The sequence below is a fragment of the Equus caballus genome, chromosome 22, assembly GCF_041296265.1.
Source record: "Equus caballus isolate H_3958 breed thoroughbred chromosome 22, TB-T2T, whole genome shotgun sequence".
Classification (NCBI taxonomy): domain Eukaryota; kingdom Metazoa; phylum Chordata; class Mammalia; order Perissodactyla; family Equidae; genus Equus; species Equus caballus.
In genome coordinates this window covers 22,105,582-22,124,718 of record NC_091705.1, presented here as the reverse complement: position 1 = coordinate 22,124,718, position 19,137 = coordinate 22,105,582, and the positions used below count along the sequence as shown (strand labels likewise).

The following is a 19,137-nucleotide window of genomic DNA, read 5'->3' as shown; positions in this document are numbered from 1 at the left end:
GCCAAGTTGCTGTTCTCAGAGGCAATGCGCAGAGAGGCCTGGGTCTCACCACTGCTTAAATGAAAACCAGCCCTGGCGTGTCATGGGACCGAGGGCTCTGGAATTTTCAATGACTTTTGAGGAAGGGATTTTATTTGAAATCAAATCTTTATTCAAAAGAAGTGAAGGGTTATAACTATATACGGTTTGTGACAAAGAGCAAGTAAAGGAAAAAGAAACAATTTTCACAAAGATTGTATTTCTGTTCTTTCAAAACATGGAACTATTTTTCTGGTAGAGGCAAAATCTTGAAAGGGACCCGCTGCAACTTTTAGAAGTGTTTAGCGGGCTGGCTACGTGCCCAGCATTTAAACTGGCGCAAAAACTCGGCTGCCTGGGGGCCCTGCCCAGCCCAGCCGTGTGTTCAGAGTCTGAGGCTCCAGGAGGCCTGGGGATGAATGAGACCCACGTGATCCAACGTTGCCCCAACTGGAACACGCCCCCAGGCAGCAGGCCTCCACAAGGTCGTCTGAGGACTCTGCCCTTTCCTGCGGGAGGGTGGGAGGGCTGAGCTGCCCCCGTGTGGCTTTAGATGTCTGGGATGGAGTGGTCCATGGTGTGGTGAAGCAGGGTCAGGGACAACCTAGACGCAGCAACGACGACAGTGGCCACAACTGGCAGCCCCTTCTCCCCCCCCCCCCCCCCCCCCCCCCCCGAGCCTGTGCATCCCATGTGGGCCTTCACTTCCATTTCTAAGCCTTTCAAATCACCAAAAGCCACCAGCCACCCTGAAGGGAGGAGGGGAGGGCAAGTTGGTCTGTGCCCCACATAAGCCTGGAGGGAGCTGAGGTGGCCGGGCAGCGGGGAGGGGAGGGGCGGGCAGGAGGGGGCAGCCTTACCTTTTGACCATGTGCTCGTAGATCACCGTGGGGATGATGGTCAGGGTGACGACATTCCCGGCCATGGCCAGAATCTCCGTGACCTCTTTGTCCTGGAGAGAAGGGGAGGGAGCAGTCACCCTGGGGACCCGGGCAGCTCTTCGGACACCTCTGTCCAGGGGCTAGGCACGGCCCCTGTGAGAGGACACCACTGATGCCTGGCTGCCTGTGGGTGAGGGGCTCAGGCAGACGCCCAGGTGAGGCCTTGCTCGAGCAAGAACGTGGGCCTCCCAGCTGAGGATCTCCTCGGTAAAATGAGCACCCCACTCCCACCTCACCCTGGGGGCCAGTCGAGTGGGCCTGACGTGTAACAGGGCCTTCTAAACTCTGCTCTCCTTCCCTTCCCCACAGCCCATGTCTTCTGTCCCATCTCCCTGGCCCCAGTCACACTCTGGTTCCGGCCCCAAAGCACAAAGAGGATAACCATGCAGTGGGGACAGGAGGCCCACCCACCCACCCGCTGGGCTCTGTCAGCCAGCCAGCCTGAGCCAAGTCCACAGGGACCTTGGAGCTCTCACGTCTTGTTGACCAGTAAAAAGAGAAAGGCCTGCAGACGCCACTCAGGTCATGGGGAGAACCAGCAACGAAACGTCTCTAAGCGAAGTGTGCCAAACAGTTCAATGCAACAGTGATGGCCATTGGAAGAGGCGCGGGTCCTCCCTCAGAGACCAGGGGCCTTTACTTCACACACATCTTAACTCGGCTGTGCATTTTCTGAGTTGTTCCGGATAGATGGGAGAAGCTGTGCTAGGAGGACTAGTGATGGGCACAGCGTGGAAACACACAAACTGAAAAGATAAATGATCTCAAGACACATAGCTGTCCCGAGCCATTCAGAAAGGGGACAAAGCCAGTCCCAGGAGCCTCCAGCACCATGGTGGCAGGATAACTGAAATGTTCATAATGAAGCCTTGAGCCGTCAGGGAGGACGAGAGAAAGTCAGCACATTTAGAAGGACTGCTCTCCAGAATAGCTAAGACCAAAAAACTGTAATGCTTTGAAAGAAGTGAACTCACTCACCGAAAGAGCCAGCTAGTAAGCATTGGTATTAGTGTAGTCAACTTTCCAGGTATCATGGGTTCCCTTTGGATTGTCGGGTCTGATTCCAGACGGAGGAGAGAGATGCAGCAGGAGGGACTTTAGACAGACATTAGGAGAACTTCCTGATCGCAATGCCATGAGCTGTCAGAGCAAGCCTCCAAGGAAGGTGGGGAGACTATCAAGCACAGGGAAGCAGCTATGTGACAGGAATGGCTTGGTGATGGCCCTTGTGAGGGTGGAAAGGTGGCATAAAACACTGTGCCAGCTGCGACATGAGATGCCACCACCCAGGCCACTTGTGCTGGGGGAGCCCTGCCATGTGAGTCTCCAAGCCCAGGCTGCAGGAGGGGAACGGACCCTCACTCTACATCACAACCGGGATTAAGAACCACTCTCGGTCCACGTGGCATCACATCAGGATAGAACCGCTTTCACTTGTTCTGGGACCAAAAGCCACGTGACTCATCATCCTCCACGGTCTGTTCCCCAAGGCAGCCACCCCTCAGTCCACATCCACAGCGCTGACCCTGAACCACGTGCTCCTTCTTCTTTTTTAAAGATAAAACTCGCCATACCCACCCCCTCCAAAAATGGACGGAGGGCAGAAACAGCTTTCTGAATAGCAATTTTCTAAACTATTCCTACTACTGAATGTGACCCAGTGTGCAAACAGAAATGCCACACAGAGTAGGGAGGTATCCGTGCAGCCAGCAGCCACCTGGGTGCCTGTGTCCTTACACGTGCCATCTGTCACAGCTCTGGCCTCCACGTGTTAGTAACAATAGCTAATATTTATTGAGCACCTACTGTGTGCTAGCACCGTGCTCGGAGCTCTGTGTACCTTGTCTTAGTGACTCCTCACAGCAACCTTAGGATGGGGAAATTGAGGCTCGGGGGGAATGCAGCTGCCCAGAGACACGAGCCTTCCCACCACCCAGCAGAGTCTCCGAGCTCCTGAAGGTCCTGAGGCGGAGCGTGGCACGGCCTACCTTCAGCCCGATGACATTCTGTCCATTCACCTCGCACACGGAGTGGTTGGTGAGGAGCCCGTTGCGGGCCGCAGAACTCCCTTTGACCACAGAGATGACCTTCCCCTTCTTGATGACAAAGCCAACGTGGCCCATGCTGTCCTTGTGCAAGGTGATGTTCCGCTGGAACGGCCTGGCGGGGAGGGACAGTGAGCTGGGCCTGGGGCGTGGCTGGGGGTGGATAGAGAAGCTCCTGGGGCTGGCTACTCACCTGTCTCGAACGACCATGACGATCTTCTCCGCCGATGCCTTCTTCACCACCCGGTGGGCTTTGTCTGTGCTCCACCCGGCACAGTCACGCCCGTCAATCTGCAGGATCTGGTCCCCAAAGCGCAGCCCCACGAGGGACGCGGGCGTGTTGGCCTGGACCAACTGCACAAAGATTCCCTGGGGGAGGCAGGGCCCACGGTCAGCGCCCCTGGCCGGCCCAGCCCAGGGCTCTCCTCCAAGCTGTGGTTTTGCTCCTGATCCTGTGGGAGCTGACAGGTTACCTACCAGGACGAGAGCTCTGCCTGGCAGGTACAACGGTTACCCTACTTTCCTGGAGAGGAAATGCTCCAGGCCACATAACTAGGAAGCAGCTGAATCAGGATTTCAACCCTGGCTGGAGGCTCACCCCGACTCCCACCCACAATGGGATGGCACCCTGGCTTCCACTGTCGACAGACAGCAGCCTGGCAGCGAGATTCCTGTGAGCTGGGGGGCTGGGGGGTGGGAGTGGTGAGGGAGGCTCTGAGCCACAGGAGCCCACGGAGGGGCAGGCGGAGGGTCCCTGCTGAAACCCAGCGCCAGCCCTGGGGCCTTGGGGCAGGTGGATTGACAGGAAGAGCCTGGGCCTGGGCGGGCCTCGGCTCCCATGCCCACTCGGCACCTTCCCTGCTGTGGACGGGCCCCTGCGCTGCCCGCTCTCGGGCTGGTGGCTGATGTGGCCGAAGTCCCATGGCGCGTGGGGGAGCGCGGGCAGCTCGGGCTGCGGGGGTATAGGGGGGCGTCCAGCAGGCGCGCTCGCCCTCCGGGGACCCCTCCTCTCCCACCGGTCCCCAGCCCCACCTGGTCGATGGCCCGAAACCGCAGCCCGGTCTTGCCGCGCTCGTCCTTGCACAGGTGGATCTCGCGCACCCCGGGCTTGATCTCCGCACGCCGCGCGCCCAGGCTGTTCCCGGACACCGGCGCCACCACTAGGCCCGCCGACGGGCCCGAGACCGCCATCTGCAGACACCAGGGGAGCAGGGGCTCAGTTTCGTCGGGATAGGGAAAGGAGGATCGAGAGGTCCCTGGGCCCCACCCTACCCCCAGACCACAAACTTCTCTGCAGGGGGCGAAAGAGGGCATGGCTCCATGAGGCCACTAGGGGGCGACAAAGCCCACACCCCTGAAAGACAGCCAGGAAAATGGGGAAAGACGAGACGGGTCTATAGAGAGGGGGCCCTCCTTTTCCAAGGCAAATTGGTATCAGAAGACCTCTTTAAAATCCACTTAAAAAGAAAAGAAAAATTTCGCAGCAAATACTGAGCAACGAGGGAAAGGGGCTCAGTTTGATTTTTGCCTTGAAAGAAATTAAGCTAAAAGTATAAAAATGAATGTAAGCTTTCCCCCTAAGATGAGGAATAAGGCACTCTCACCACTACTATGAAATACAGTACTGGAAGAACTCGCCAGAGCAATAAGGCAAGAAAAGGAAACAAAAGGCATGGATTGGAAAAGAAGAAATAAAATGGTCCCTATTCCAGATGACACGATGGTCGACTAGAAAATCCCAAGGAATCTACAAACGAACTAGAACTAACGAGTGAGTTCAGCAAGGTCACAGGATACAAGATCATACAAAGATCAATCGTACTTCTATATGTGAACAATGAACATGTGGAAAGTGAAATTAAAAGTACAATACCACTTACAATCACTCAAAAAAAAAGTAATACTTAGGTGTAAATCTAACAAAATATGTATAGAAATCATATGCTGAAAACCACAAGACATGAATAAAAGATACGGAGGAAGATCTAAATAAATGGAGAGATATTCTCTATTCAGGGATCGGAAGAACAGAGGAAAGCTGTCAACTGTCCCCAAATTGACAGCTTTAAAGTGTTTTCTGTCAAAATCTTTGCAGGGGGGCTGGCCCAGTGGTGTAGTGGTTAAGTTCAGTGCTCCACTTCAGTGGCCTGGGGTTCGTAGGTTCAGATCCTGGAGCACAGACCTAGCACCACTCGTCAACCCACGCTGGAGCAGCATCCCACATAAAATAGAGGCAGACTGGCACAAATATTAAGCTCAGTGACAATCTTCCTCAAGCAAAAAGAGGAAGATTGGCAACAGATGTTAGCTCAGGGCCAATCTTCCTCACCAAAAAATGTTTTAAAAATAAATTTAAAAAGATCTTTGCAGGATGTTTTGTAGATATAAACAAGGTTAATCTAAACTTTATATGAAAACACAAAAGAACTAGAATAGCTAAAACTATTCTGACAAAAAGAATCAAGCAAGAGGAATCACTATGCCAAATTTCAAGACTTATTCTGCAGCTATAGTAATCAAGACAGTGTGATACCAGTGGAGGGACGGACACAGAAATCAATGGGACAGCAGAGAGAATCCAGGAATGCCCTCACACAGTAGGGCCAACTGCTTTTAACAGAGGTGCAAGAGCATTCAGCACAGAAAGAATAGTCCTTCCAACAGATTGTGCAGGAGCAATTGAACAACCATGGGCAAAAATATGAACCTTGACCTAAACCTCACACCTTTGACAAAAATGAACTCAAATTCAATCATAAGTTGAAATGTAAAACAGAAAACTGTAACAGTTTTAGAAGAAAATAAAAGAGAAAATCTTCAGGACCTAGGGCTTGATGAAAATTTCTTAGGACACCAAAGGATGATGCACGCACACACACACAAAATCAGTAAACTGGATCTCATCAAAATTGAAAACTTTTGCTCTGCAAAAGACCCTTTTAATTAGGAGAAAAGAGTAGCTACACACTGAGAGAAAATATTTACAAACCACATACCTGTGAAAGGACTCTAGAATAAAGAATTCTCAAAACTTGACTTAAAAAAGACAGTCCACTTAGAAAATGAGCAAAAGATTTAAAGAAACACTTTACTGAAAAGGATTTACAGCTGGTAAATAAGCACATGAAAAGCTGTTCAACATCACTAGCCATCAGGGAAATGCAAATTAATGATGAGACATCATTGTTCACCTATCATAATGGCTAAAATTAAAAATAGTGACAACACCAAATGCTGGCGAGGACGTGAAGAAACTGGAGCACTCATGCATTGCTGGCAGGAAAATAAAAGGGTACGGCCACTCTGGAAATAGTTTGGCAGCTTCTTAAAAATATATAAACACACATTTATCATAAAACCTAGCAATTGCACTCTGGGCATTTATCCCAGAGAAATGAAAACTTATGTCTGTACAAAAAGCTGTACACAAACACTCATAACAGCTTAGTGTGTAATGGCCAAAACCTGGAAACAACTAAAATTTCCCTCAATGGCTTAACAATCCCGGGTACATCCATACCGTGGAATACTACTCAGCAGTGAAAAGGAACGAGCTACTGATACACGCAGCAACTTGGAAGAATCTCCAGGGCATCATGCTGAGTGAAAAAAGCCCATCTGAAAGGTCACACGCTAAGTGATTCCACTTATGTAACATTCTGAAACAACAAAATTATAGAGACGGAAGACAGACAGTGTGGTTGTCAGTGGGAAGGGATGGTGAGGGGCAAGAGTGGGCATGATTACGAAGTGGTGGCACGAGGGAGACCTTTGTGGTGACAGAATTGTTCTGTGTCTTGACTGTGGTGGTGGTTACATGAGTCCACACAGCTGATAAAATGACAGAGAACTACAGACACACATAGTCAGAGTGAAATGCCTGCTTTTGGCCCTATACTACAGCACATAAAATGCAGCCACTGGGAAAGCCAGGGCAAGGGCACCCTCTTCTGCACCCTTTTCTGTGCCACCTTTGCAACTTCCTGTAAATCTATGATTATTTAAAAATAAAAAGTTAAAAATAAAGACAATTAAAATTTTGTGTGTGTGAGGAAGAGTGGCCCTGAGCTAACGTCTGTGCCCATCTTCCTCTATCATGTATGTAGGATGTGCCACAGCAGGGCTTGATGAGCGGTGTGTAGGTCCGTGCCCGGGATCCAAACCCATGAACCCTGGGCTGCCACAGCAGAGCTCATGAACTTAACCACTACACCTCTGGGCCGGCCCCTAAAATTTTTTAGTTATAAAAACACATTTGTCTGTCATATTTTATCAAAATTTAGGTTGAATATATTTATGTCCTAATAATTGGAGCAAAGAGGAATCAAGTCAATGGACTAAAACTGAACTATAGAAACATGTCCTTCTTTGCTTGTGTTTGTCCTTCACAGCGTGGCTATCAAGGGAGTCATTTCAGAGAAACACCACAGGGTGTCACCAGTTCTTCTCAGGGCCCCACATGTCCTCATCCTTGCCGCTTTTCTCCTGTGAGATCCTCAGGTCACTGGCTTTATATGTGGCTGTGGCAGTCCATCGTCACTTCCGTCAACTTCATGAATTGCTTTGGCCTTAGCCAGATTTGCAGTTGCACTTTGCAATTGATTTTCACTAGTTCAGGGGGAGGTTGGCCGACAAGGACACTGACCAATGGCCCACAGGGATGCTGGAGCTCATTGGAGTTGGGACTGACTGGGTCTATGGGTGAACCCGTTTTCAGGAGTGAATATTTCTGTGCCATGATTTCTTTTGCTCCCTGAAGCCATGGAGAGCAGGAATCAAGCATTCGCGGTTAATCTGGGGACCAGAGCTGATTGACAAGCTCTGCCTGTCCATGCAGCTGCTCTCAAGTCGCAGGCAGCCCTTCATTAGAAGCCCCAAGCTCAGCCTGGGTTTAATGTCCTTCCTTCTCACCCAGCAGGCTCAGGCCGGCAGACTGAAGCCAGAGGTCAAAGGATAGACTGTGGCCCAGAATGCTGGGGAAGCAAGAGATTCAAGTTTGTTTAAATGGAAAGATCAAGAAGGAGGGAGAGTTGGAACATTCTGTGCCCACATTAGGCAAGAAACAAATACCTACGCTGGCATCTTCCGGAATCTGCAGCAGGTTCTGCTGGACTTCTTGGCTGGAGAGGGAAAGACCCATATAATTTTCCAATTCTGCCAGGTTTGGGTACAAAACTGACGGGAAGGAAAGGAAGGGAGAAGAAAGATGTTACTCAAGGGCCGGGCTTAGCCACACCTGCTGGCTCCCCTGTGGTCACTCATTTTTAAGGACCAGGACCTGGGAATGCTATGTATTCCCAAGAATGCAGTATACCCCTAAGAATGCCATGTGTCCTCAGGAACGTGGGAGCTGTGGGAGAGGAAGGCAGGGACACTCGCTGGTGATGGGGTCCTCTCCTCTGAGGAGCAGGGAGCTGCCTTTCTCCAGGAGCAGCCTGGGACACCGAGTCCCTCATGTACCACTTTGGTGTTCACCTCAACTGACTTTACTTGGCATGAGGCCAGACACCCAACATGAAGCACAGGGCTGGTCCCAGGGCCCTGAGGCCCGCTCTCAGGAAGTCCCCCAGCTGCGGGAGGCCAGGGCAGCTCCAGGGGAACAGTGCCTGTGATGAGGGGGAGGAGTTGAGCCCAAGGTCCTTCCCACCACCAGTCTTGTTTGCTCAAGACTGTGCAACCCACTCTAGGGTTCATCTGGTCTCTTCATGCCACCTTCTGTGGTGGCCCCAGTCAGGGAAGGTAGTGCCCTCATGAAGCCCGGGCTTCTCGTTGACCCACTAGGGTCCCAGTGAAGGTGAAATGTGCATCAGCCCACTGCACAGTGGCAGGCAGGAGGCAAGCACCTGGAAGCCACCAGAAGAGGCCACTCTCAGTCAGGAGAACCCCAACCCCCACTCGCTCACCTGAAGGCTGGGAGATGGCTGTCTCCTGGACCGGCAGGGCGGGCATCCTGGACACGGCTCTGGCCTGGGCCTGGGGAGGGGCAGGGAGTGCTGGTCAGCTGTGGCTGGGACCGCTGCAACCCTTGGAGCCTGGGGCTCCCTGAAGCTGGGGGTCAGGGCATTAGGCATGTCACTGGGCCTGAGGGGGGCTGTCCATGAACCTTCGAGATTGTGTGTCAATGTGGCCTCTGCAGATGTCCGTGTGTCTCGGGGGAGGTTCTCCCAGGAGCCCACGACCCACCAGATGTCATGACCTGTTTACCACCTGAGGCCGCCAGTACTTTGAGACCCACCTCCCAACCAAATTCGCAGTTGAAAAGTCCCAAATTCTCAAAACCCACTGGGACCACAGGTGGGATGGCAGGCGAAGGGGCTTATGGGGGCTAAGCAGGACAAACGCCGTGCTCACAGGGTTTACTTTGGAAGCCTGCCCTACAGCTTGTGGGGTCTCCCCAAACCCTGACAGAGGAAGCAGCGGGACAAAGCAGGCCCGAGAGAGGCCTGTCTGCAGCTGCTCTGTCTTTTCCATTCCTGTTGTCACTCCCCCGCCTCAGCCTCTGGACACCTGCTCAGCCCAGCAGGCCCTGCAGTGGTGAGCTGCGTGCCCAGGGGCCTCAACACCCAACCCCTTCCAAGACAAGCCTCCTTTAGTTACTCCGGGGTAATCTCGAAGGCTCCCTCAGGGGGCCCAGGCCAACGCGGGCCTGGCGGTTTACCTGAACGGCCTGGTCCACCTTCAGGTCCTCCAGAGATGGGTACAGGGTGGTCATGGCTGCTCCTTGGAACACCCTGCAGGGCGCAGAGGGAGAGGAGAGGTGAAGGGCGAAAGGAGGCCTGGACGTCCACCTCCTGCTCCTGTGCCACTCAGCACTCTCAGGATGAGACAGAGACCAGGAAGGTTTTACTGTCCCCATTTTGGAGATGGGGAAGCAGGATTTGAACTCAAGCCTGTTTGTTTCCCAAGCCCCTGGTCTCCATCCTAACAAAATTCCATCCCACCACATGCAACTGACTCTGGGCTTTAGAACCCAGGCCCAAGGGACCACCCAGGTCATGCTGGCCAGGAAAAGCAGGACTAGGGGCCACACCCTTCCTGCCATGTTTCAAACGGGCTAATGAGGTCTGATCACCCAAGACCGAAGTTCAGTCCAGCAGGTTCCTAGTGAGCACCTGCTGCATACCCAGCCTAGATTAGGGGTCTGCACAGCATCGTCCCACAGCCGCACGGGATTCAGTCCAGTGTCAAGTGTGTTGAGGGAGGTGGTACTTAATATCACAACAGAAAGGCAGCAGGGCACACTCCCCTACATCCCTCTTCATCTCTGGGTATTTGAGCTCCTACTGTTTACCACCCATTTCCAGCCTCCATCTTGGCCACAATGAAGCAAGACCAATGGATATTCTTCAAAACAGACACACAAACTGCAGCAGAATTTAAACATTCATTGCTCCAAAGGGAGGGGGGAATGGGGGCTTGGGGGAACACCATGAACATTTACTAAATACCTTCTAGCTGTCAATCAGCAGGACCCCAGAGAAAGGTACCTGAAGAAATTCAAAGGAATCACCTCACAAAATACGCTTAATCGCCTTCCTCGGTGAAAAGTGAGGAAGGAGCAGTCTGTCTTCTGGGTTCTTCTCCGTTTACCCACTGACCCATTGGCTCTGTCACATCTCCAGGCCTTTGCTGGGCCAGTCCATTCCAGCTGGATGCCCTGCCTCACCCCTTGTCACCCTCGGTTCCTGCTGGACAGGCCTCCTCTGGCTCCCTAGGCAACGAGGTCACTGCTCCTGCCACCCAGGGCCCTGCCCTCTGGGAGAGACTCTGCGCCAGCCTCTGGCCTCATCAATTATCCTCAGTCTGTCTTCCCAGCTTAACTGCCATTCCTTGGGGTCAAAGTGTGTTCCATTCACCCCACTGGGCCTACTGTCCCTGGTACAAAGGGATGGCTGAGTTGTCACATGGAATTGAGTGGGCTGTGCCAGGGGTGGCGTGACTCCAGCCCCACCCAGGTACAGATCCTCTGGGCATCTCCCCTGAGTAACGCCAGTGGCCAAGGTCATCTTCATCCATCACTGCTCCTGCTCCTTCTTCTGCACCTGCTGCCTGACCCTTGCATCAACCCTGACTCCCCACATACACACCATCCCTTCTAATCTGCCACCAAATCCCATCTGTCCCATGTCCCATCCCTAATCCCCATGCTGTTGTGCAGACCTCCATCATCCGCACCCCCGACCCCCGCCAAGGGGCCACAACATCCTCCAATGGGTCCTGCCTCCTCTCTCACTGTTCTCCAGATGGCAGCCAACAAGACCTTTCTGCATGAGCCTGGGATGTCATGCTCCTGCTTAAGCCCCCGAGTGGCTCCCCACCGCTCTCAGAATCTAGCCCACGTTCCCTAAAGTGGCCCACAAGGCCTTCACGATTCCTTGGAACTGGTGGCTCACAGGCCAGATGCAAACACATTATTTTTCACCTTGCAGAGTACTTCATACATTCCAATTAGCCGCCTAAATGCAAAACTCAAGACACGGCATTTAATAATCTAATTTTGCTGCTCCTGAATAACAGGAAACTTTGGCAACTCTGGACTGCAGCCAAGGAGCTATAGCTGAGTAGCAGCAGACTCTAGGGTGCCCCAGGCTCCACCATTCTCTATTGTCTCTTACATCTAGACCACTTTGCTCGCTGGCGCTGAGTCCCAACAGACAGCTGTCTGCAACTCATGCCTGACTCTCGGCTTCATTTCTTGCCATGTGTCCTTCTCCCAACTCCCACTCTCAGCTCCAGCCTCAGTGAGCTACTTTCAGATCCTTGAATTAACCAAAGGTTCTCAGCTCTCCAGGCCTTGGCCTGTGTTATTTCCTCTATCTGGAATACCTTCCACCGCCTCCACCCCCTGGCTAACTCCTAATCATTTTGGAGTCCCAGACCAGACTAGAGGACTCTTCTTTCAGGAAGCTTGCCTTGATTGGCGACAACCCCCCCCTCCCCCCGCCCCCAACCATCCCATGTCCTTATGCCTGTGGATTGTTCACTACACCTGTAGTCGCCTCTTTACTTCTCCACCTACCTTGTTAGACTGGGAGTTCCAAAAGGGCAGGAACTGGGCCTCCTCATTTGCTGTGTAACCCCTAGCCCCTAGCATGGACACTAACTCAATAATATTGCCAGAGGCAATGCCTTCTGCCTGGGCTTCCATTCTTCTCCTTGGAAAGTAACGTTCTGATGTCCTCAGGACACCCACCTTCCTAGGATGGAAACAAGGACCAGGGGTCCCAAACATGTTTCATTTACCTCTCACAGTCTTGGTTTTTGTTTCTTACATTTGAATGAGCACCAACATTTTAAAATCTGGAAATATAAAATTCTTCACTTTTAACTGTATTGAAAAACAATCAATCTATTTGGCAATGCAAGAGCAGGAATCCTGCCCGGCAACACTCAGCCAGGCTGAGCCGCAGCCCACTTCTTAGATGGAGCTCTGTGTGCTTTCTTGTTTCCCAAAGGACCCACCCAGCCGACTGACGCTGCCTGCCCAGCTCCTGGAGGCAGGCAGTTCAAGATCCTTGCCTCAACCTGGCCTTGGGGGAAGAAATGATCATCTCAAGAGGAGAGGCATTGTCCTAGGGGAGAGGGAACTGGCTCTGACCTCCTTTAGACCTGCTAGTGGAGAGACCCCTTTGCCTGTGGCCTCCCCAGTGTACACACCCTGGGAGACTTTTACCTTGGGACACTCCTCAGGAGGTACCATCTGCCATAACCGTGCCCTGCCACCAGGATCATGCATGAACAGCAGATGTGCAAACAAGACGCCACTCTGCCCTGCTTGTTCTGAACTGAAGCAGCAGAGTGGTTATATTTTTAGCAGCTGCCCTCTGGGAGAGCACAATCAGAGATCCACTTCCTGGATACCATACCTCAGCCAGGACCGCACAACCCTTTCTCTGTGTCTGGCACCCTTTCACCACTGCCACCTTCTCTGGGTCCCAACTCAGTTTTGGCGTTCTAGGCAGGATCAGGAAGCAGGTATTCCTCTGCCTTGTAGCAGTTCATGATACAGTGGGGAATGGCTCCCTGCCAGCAAATATGCTGTGTCTCATTCAATCATCCATTTATTCAGTCACAACATTTGAGTGTCTGCTGTGTGCCAGGGACCCTGGGCCTGTTTTAGTCATGCTGTTCCCTCTGCTTGGCACACTACCCTTCCCTGTGTCGTGCTCTTTCAAGGCTCAGTTCCAATACTGCTTCTCTGGTCGGCTTTTCTAGGCCATGGGATCCCCTTCTGGTGGGCTGGGTCTTCTCGTGTGTTCCTACCCCTAACTTGTACTGCTTCTATTGTCAAGCTATTTATCATATGATATGATTAATATCTGGGTACTTTCTTATACTGGAACCCACCTCAGAAGGGCAGGGGCTGTGTCTCATTCACCACACTATACCTCCCCCCAAAACGGTGCCCAGCACATGTACACTGGCAAAAATTATTTGACTGAATAAATCAGTGGTTTTCCAAGGAACAGACTGGACATTTGTGTGGGCATTTTTGGGTGTCACAAGACTGAGGGGACACTGCTGGCATTTAGGAAGCTGGGAGCAGAGACCTCTTGTAATGCAACTGGCCTCTGTCCTGCACAACTTTCCAACATCCTGCCGAACCTTCATGTAGGCAAAACTCCTGTCTATAACCTGTTTTATATACAAGCACAATGAGATTTTTTTCCCTGGTTTTAATATACATTATCCAGAAGTGCATATATATACCAGGTTAATCAAGGGAAATTATACTTTGTTTTGTTCACCATTTTGTAAAAATCAGTCAATCCTTCTCACGACAGGTGAGTCACCAGAACACGCCCATGTGTCTGCACTGTAGCCGTTCCCGTGACTCCACGCCCGTATACAAAGACATTTAGCCCTTGACTGAAGATGTCAAACAAACTGTTGGCAAAATTCAGTTGGATATTGTCTTCCATTAAATCCAAACTTACTCATTTTGTGTTAGGTACAACCATGACTGGGTGTAACCCAGTCTGAGATTTTACACAGTGAAATGCATATTTTTTATTATAAATTACTTTCCTTGCCCTCGTTTTTCTCTTATAATAAAGATAGGGCATCATATTGATTTTTCACCCAGGGAGAACGGCGGCTCGGCACGAACACGCCCCCTTCCCCAGCCTCAATTTCCCGCTTCCTGAAATGGGAACAGACGCCACGCACCGGGGCACCAAAGAAATCCCCAACGGTCCCAGGACCTGTTCTTCACCCGAGGCCTCAGTTTCCCAAATTGTCACACTGCTCAAAGATCCCCAATCAACTCCTGCTGAGACCCACACGTTACTACCAATCCCGCGGAAGCAACGTTTTCTGGTTGCTATGGGATACGGCGCCTGCGCAGAGACCTCGCCAGGCCGCTAGGGCGCGCTGCGGCATCTAAAGCGCGTGCGTCTCGCCCACGCTGGCCGGCGCGCGGCTACGGGCGGCTCCCAGGATGCCCCGCGGCTGCAGGGGGCGCAGTATGGCGGCTTTCTTGCCGCGTGGGTTGTTGGTCGCGGTTTCCTGGAGTCCACCTGGCTTCTCGCTTTCTCCAGGCGCCTGTGGCTGGCGCGGGTTTCCAGAAAAAGAGATCAGGTAAAGCAGTAGACTACGGGATGGGAAGCCTCGGTCGGGCTCCGCGTCCTCTCTTTACCGGGCCGAGCGAGCTTTAAAGGGGCGAGTGTCCCTTCTCCTCCCCACGCGCCTGGCCCCTGAAGGCCCTTCACGGCTCCGAAGAAGGGAGGGTGCGGTGGAACCGCCCGCTGCTGACCGATAGGATTCTGTACTGAGGCAGCTGGGGGAGGGGGAAGGGCAGCGTTCCCCGCCGGCGCTCCCCGCTGCCTGTTGCTCGAACTGAAAAGGACCCCCTCGCTCTTGAAAGTTTCGGAAGCGCTTTCAGTCCCTGTGGTTCCTACTCGTTGTGATCTCACCGTCCCTCCCACTCGTTCCTTCCTTGGTTTCTGGCCTGGCCCCGACTCCTGACCTGGTGCGGAGCTGCAAGTGCCCCGCCCCACTCCACGCAGATTCACCCCGGGATCCTACCCAAGAGTGACTGAGTGATGGAGCTCCTGCAGCCCAGAGGAGAGGGATCTTGTGCTTTGGTGGGCAGATGTCTTCCCACAGCAAAATTGGACCGCTTGCTCGTTATAAGGGACCCAGGCAGCTGAGTCTGTGGGGTGCAGAACAGAAAGCTGGGGCACTCAGGAAGCCCTCCTGGTGTAAGGAAGGAGGTCTCAGGAGGGTAGGAGCGGAGAGTGCTACTCCCGGGATAGGGAGGCCCAGGCCCAGGAGTCCAGCTGCCTTCCAGATCTTTACTACCTCCTGCAGGTTATTCAAACTGAATTCATTTTTCCCAGTTTTGCTGCCCCTCTACAACTGCCCCACCCAATCCACCCCGTGGTCTGAGCCAGAAATCTGGGGTTTATCCTCAGTTCCTGCCTTGAAGGCATACCCAGCTCTTGACCTCAGGATAAACCTCGAACTTCAACGTGGTGCTTAGATTATCCCTGTGACCTGACTCCTGGTACCATCTCCAGTCTCACCTTCTCACCCTTCCACACTCACCCTGCGTTTCGTTCATTCCAGACTGCTTGCTGATCCTAAAACTCACCCTGCTAGTTCATGCCTCCGTGCTTTTGCAGGTGGTGTTCCCTCTATCTTGAATGCCTTCTCTCTCCCCCTTGTTCATCTGGTGGATGCCTCTTCCTTCAGTTCTGGGTTTTGCCTCAAACCCCCACGTCCACACACAGATAGTTAGGCAGGCCTCCCTTCTCTAGGCTACACAGTCTCGTATTCACCTATTCATTCCACTAATGTTTATTAAGCAACTACAGTGAGCAAGGCCCTCTGCATTTCCTGGGTTGGATTTCCACTGTGCTGTGTTTGTTGCCTGTCTCCCTCTCCGGTCAGGAATGTTGCTCATTTCTGAATCCCCAGTGCTTGGCACACAGCGGGCGTCCAGTTATTGTTTCTTAAAGCAGTGGAAAAGCAGACCCAGAGATAAGAGAAAGCCCAAAAAAGTCCTCTGAAGAAAAACTCTGGGCCTAGAAAGAGAAAAAACACTGCTCTAATGAGGTAGATTGAAAGGCTGGCTCCTACAATCTCTTGATGGAAGAGCTTGCTCAATTCGGTGCTGTTGGCCTCCAGCAATTAATTACCTCCTCTGAAAGGAAAAGAAGCTGTCTAACCCATCTCTCCCAGAGGAATTTTCCTCTCCCACTGCACTTTGCAGAATTTCCATCCCTGAGCTTCTGTACTTTTTGCTGTAAGCAATAACAACACCCACAAGGACAGCAGTCAGGTCCTCAGAGATCGGGGCCATCAGCCCCCATCTTTGGACTTTGGAATGAGAACACTTCTTTGGAACGCTTGGTTCCAAAGAGCTGAAACTCCAGGACTCCCACTTGTTCCTGTGGACACCTCATTCATCCTTCAGAAGACAGTGTGTGGGAGGGAGGGAGGCCTGGGTTAGAGTGTCAGAGGAGTAGCTCCTGGAAGGCCTGATTAGCCCCCGGGGTATGGAGGGGCAGGAAGGAAGTGGCTGTTGCTAGGCCACCAGCATGCACCCCCCCCCCCCCCCCGCCCCCCCATCGCCTTCTTCAAGGAATGCAGATGCTCCCAGTCCAGGCCCAAGAGCAGCCATGGCAGGAGAAAGGACCTTGGAGGCAGGCAGGGCTGCATTCAGACTGCTGCCTCTGACTTGGGAGAGCAAGCATGGACAAGTCCCTTTCTTCCTTGTGATATGGATAACAATACTTGCATCCCAGACTTACTGGGGAGTTAAAAGATTCTTAAAAAGAGATGAGATGTGTTTGGGAAGCACCAAGGGCAGCACCTGGCATGTGAAAGCCTGCAGTAATCGTTAGCTCTTGTTCATTCATTCAGTACATTTACTGAGTGCCCAAGTCCCTGTACTGTTTTAGGTACCAGTAATAAGGCAGTGAACAAAAGGGAAATCTGTCCTTGAGGAGCGTCACTTTCTGGCTGGATAAATAAGTGCGTATGCTCTTAGGTGGGGGGAAGTGATGGGGAGAAAGAGCAGGATGGGGGATGGTGTCAGGAGGTCCAGAAGAGTCTCGCTCTTGTGGGATAGAGGGTGGCGAGTGACTTTTGAGTAAAGGCTTAAAGCGCTAGGGAAGAGCATTTGGGCTAGGGCGCAGCCACTGCGGCAGCCCTGCGGTGGGAGTGCCTCTTGTGACCAGTGAGACTGAAGTCAATGGTTCAGAGGGGGAATGGCTGGAGAGGAGGTGGGGGAAGGGTGAGGGGCCTGAGCCTGTGTGGCCTGTGCAGCATGGCGAGGACTTGGCATTACTCTGGCGAGGTGCGAGCTGCTGGGGAATTTTGAGCAGCAGAGTGACGTGGTCCAGCTTTTATTTTAACAGGCCCCCTCTGCTGATGTTTGGAGAACAGACTAGAGGGGCAAGGGTGGACGCAGGGAGCCGAGGTGAGAAGCGACGGTGGTGGTAGAGTTGTTACTAGTTAGGGCCACTGTGTGGAAAGCAGCCAGGGTGGTGCCTGCCCAGCACACGCAGCCTCATTTTAAGCACCATTTTCTGAGACCATTTTCTGAGTATGTGGAGCACACGTACTGGCCCCTATTTCCATTATCTCATTCAGTTCTCCAGACTGTATGGGAATATTTCCAGTATGCAAATGAGGAAACCAGTTCTCAGAGAGGTCAAGCCACCAGCCCAGTTCCCCTGTAGGTTTCCCTTGCTGTGGTAGGTGGTCATTGATAGAAACAGCTTCAGGCAAAGAAGTGAGTAACGGAAGCTGAGGCCTCCACTCTCAGTTCCTTGTAGAAATCAGGTCTTTGCCTCGCCTTCCAAGGGCCTACTTCAGGGAGCAAAGTGGGGGTCCCAGCTCCGTGAGCACTGTCACAGGCAGTCAGAAGGAGCCGGGGCCCTCGTGATGTTTGGATAAAAGTCATTCAGCCCTCAAACCTAGCCCAGGGCTGGGGTCAGAAGAGGAGACCCCAGTCACACTTCGTCCCCAGAGTGATGCATCGTGAGAGCAAAGGCCTGGGAAGTCCCAGAAGGGGCGGGCCAGGGAGGGAAGGTGGCAGGTGAGCACAAGTCTCGCTTCTCCCCGTCCCAGCCAGGACAGGCCCGGCCCAGCTCTTACCTGCAGGCCAGCTGCTGCTGCACGTCCTTCTCCAGCCGCTGCCCAGAGAGTCTCTTCGCCTCCCTGGAAGGTGGCCCTTGTGCTAGCTGGGTTCTTGCTCTGGGGAGGGTGGCGCCTGCTCCCTGGTCAGCTGACTCACCCAGGACTGGGATGGGCCAGGTAAACAAGGCAGGTGGCCGGGCCGGAGGAGGACTTCGGTCTTACTCCAGCAGTGGAGGTGGGTTGGGGCACACATAGCTGCCGCCGGGAGGGTGTGAACCGACTTCTTGGTCTTGAGGAAAGTGGGTTTGGATGGGACCCCCAGTCCTGCTGAACATGAGGGGAGTTGGACGGGTTTCCAGGGTCTTCAAAAACGGCCAAACCTTGTGACCCAGCATTTCTGCTTCTAGGAATTTGTTACAAGAAAATAAGTAGGCAGTGAGGTCCCAGGGCCCAGCACCTTGTGGCTTATAAGAGGGGAATCTAGAAATCCCAAATGCCCATCACTAGAGGCTGGTTCAGTAAGCCAGTATCTGTGGAAGTTCACAGAGCCGTTCAAGGTGCTTAAGGAAAGAGACCATGAGGAAGCGTTCCTGAGACGCTGGCAGGGCGCTGAAAAATCAATATTGCAGCCTGGGCTTCCGTTGGTTTTCCTTTTTTGAAAAGTGGATGTGCACTGAAAACAGTCTGGAAGGACGTCTAAAGTGTGGGACCTCTGTGCTGTGGTGGGACTAGGAGGGGCTTTTGGTTTGTACTTTTGTGTGGGTTCCAAGGCGGTGGGGTTTTGTTTTGTTTGTTTTGAAGTTAGTTTTTGCCTTGGATGCTTACGATTTTTGTAAGGGAGGAGGAGCAAATTAAGTTTAATTGTTTTAAACAGGAATTGAGATTGGTTGTCTCCAGAAAGGGGAACCAAGGGGGCTGCGTGGTGGTGAGAGGGGATTTTTTTATAGCACGCTTTTTGGTGCCTTTTAAATTTTGAAAAATTTGAATGTATTACTTATCCCAAAAAGAATCCTATAAAATTAAACAGAAAAGGAGGAGGAATT

At 52.4% G+C, this 19,137-nt stretch overlaps 1 protein-coding gene and 1 long non-coding RNA gene across 6 annotated transcripts in view; one reads left to right on the top strand and one right to left on the bottom strand.

The window, feature by feature from the left end:
- Positions 1-128: 128 nt before the first annotated feature.
- SDCBP2 (syndecan binding protein 2) lies at positions 129-18,238 on the bottom strand. Of its 4 annotated transcripts, none has more exons than XM_001498847.4 (9): positions 18,113-18,238; positions 9,663-9,735; positions 8,908-8,977; positions 8,079-8,179; positions 4,037-4,195; positions 3,198-3,373; positions 2,948-3,119; positions 879-970; positions 129-622 (listed from the first exon to the last, which is right to left on the bottom strand). In XM_001498847.4, exons 2-9 carry the CDS (start codon positions 9,714-9,716, stop codon positions 568-570), a joined length of 879 nt encoding a protein of 292 aa, XP_001498897.2. In that variant the 5' UTR covers positions 9,717-9,735; positions 18,113-18,238; the 3' UTR covers positions 129-567. The 4 variants fall into 4 exon arrangements, with proteins under 4 accessions (XP_001498897.2, XP_070103041.1, XP_070103040.1 ...); XM_070246940.1 differs by having other exon boundaries at positions 2,978-3,119; XM_070246939.1 differs by lacking the exon at positions 18,113-18,238 and adding an exon at positions 15,600-15,703.
- Positions 14,461-19,137, top strand: part of LOC111769971 (uncharacterized) — a 30,722-nt gene continuing 26,045 nt past the window's right edge. Inside the window, exon 1 of one of the 2 annotated variants that reach the window (XR_011430621.1) lies at positions 14,461-14,584. This is a non-coding gene — a long non-coding RNA (uncharacterized lncRNA). The remainder of the gene's footprint in view (positions 14,585-19,137) is intronic. The other variant, XR_011430622.1, reaches the window with a different exon arrangement.

Bases quoted from the DNA above. Each gene is read 5' to 3' on its own strand.
- SDCBP2 (XM_001498847.4), bottom strand. From the start codon at position 9,716: ATGACCACCCTGTACCCATCTCTGGAGGACCTGAAGGTGGACCAGGCC. The intron at 3,374-4,036 runs GTGGGGCTGGGG...TGCCTCCCCCAG, and splicing joins GGTTTCGGGCCATCGACCAG to GGAATCTTTGTGCAGTTGGT. The intron at 3,120-3,197 runs GTGAGTAGCCAG...CCTCCCCGCCAG, and splicing joins GTCATGGTCGTTCGAGACAG to GCCGTTCCAGCGGAACATCA.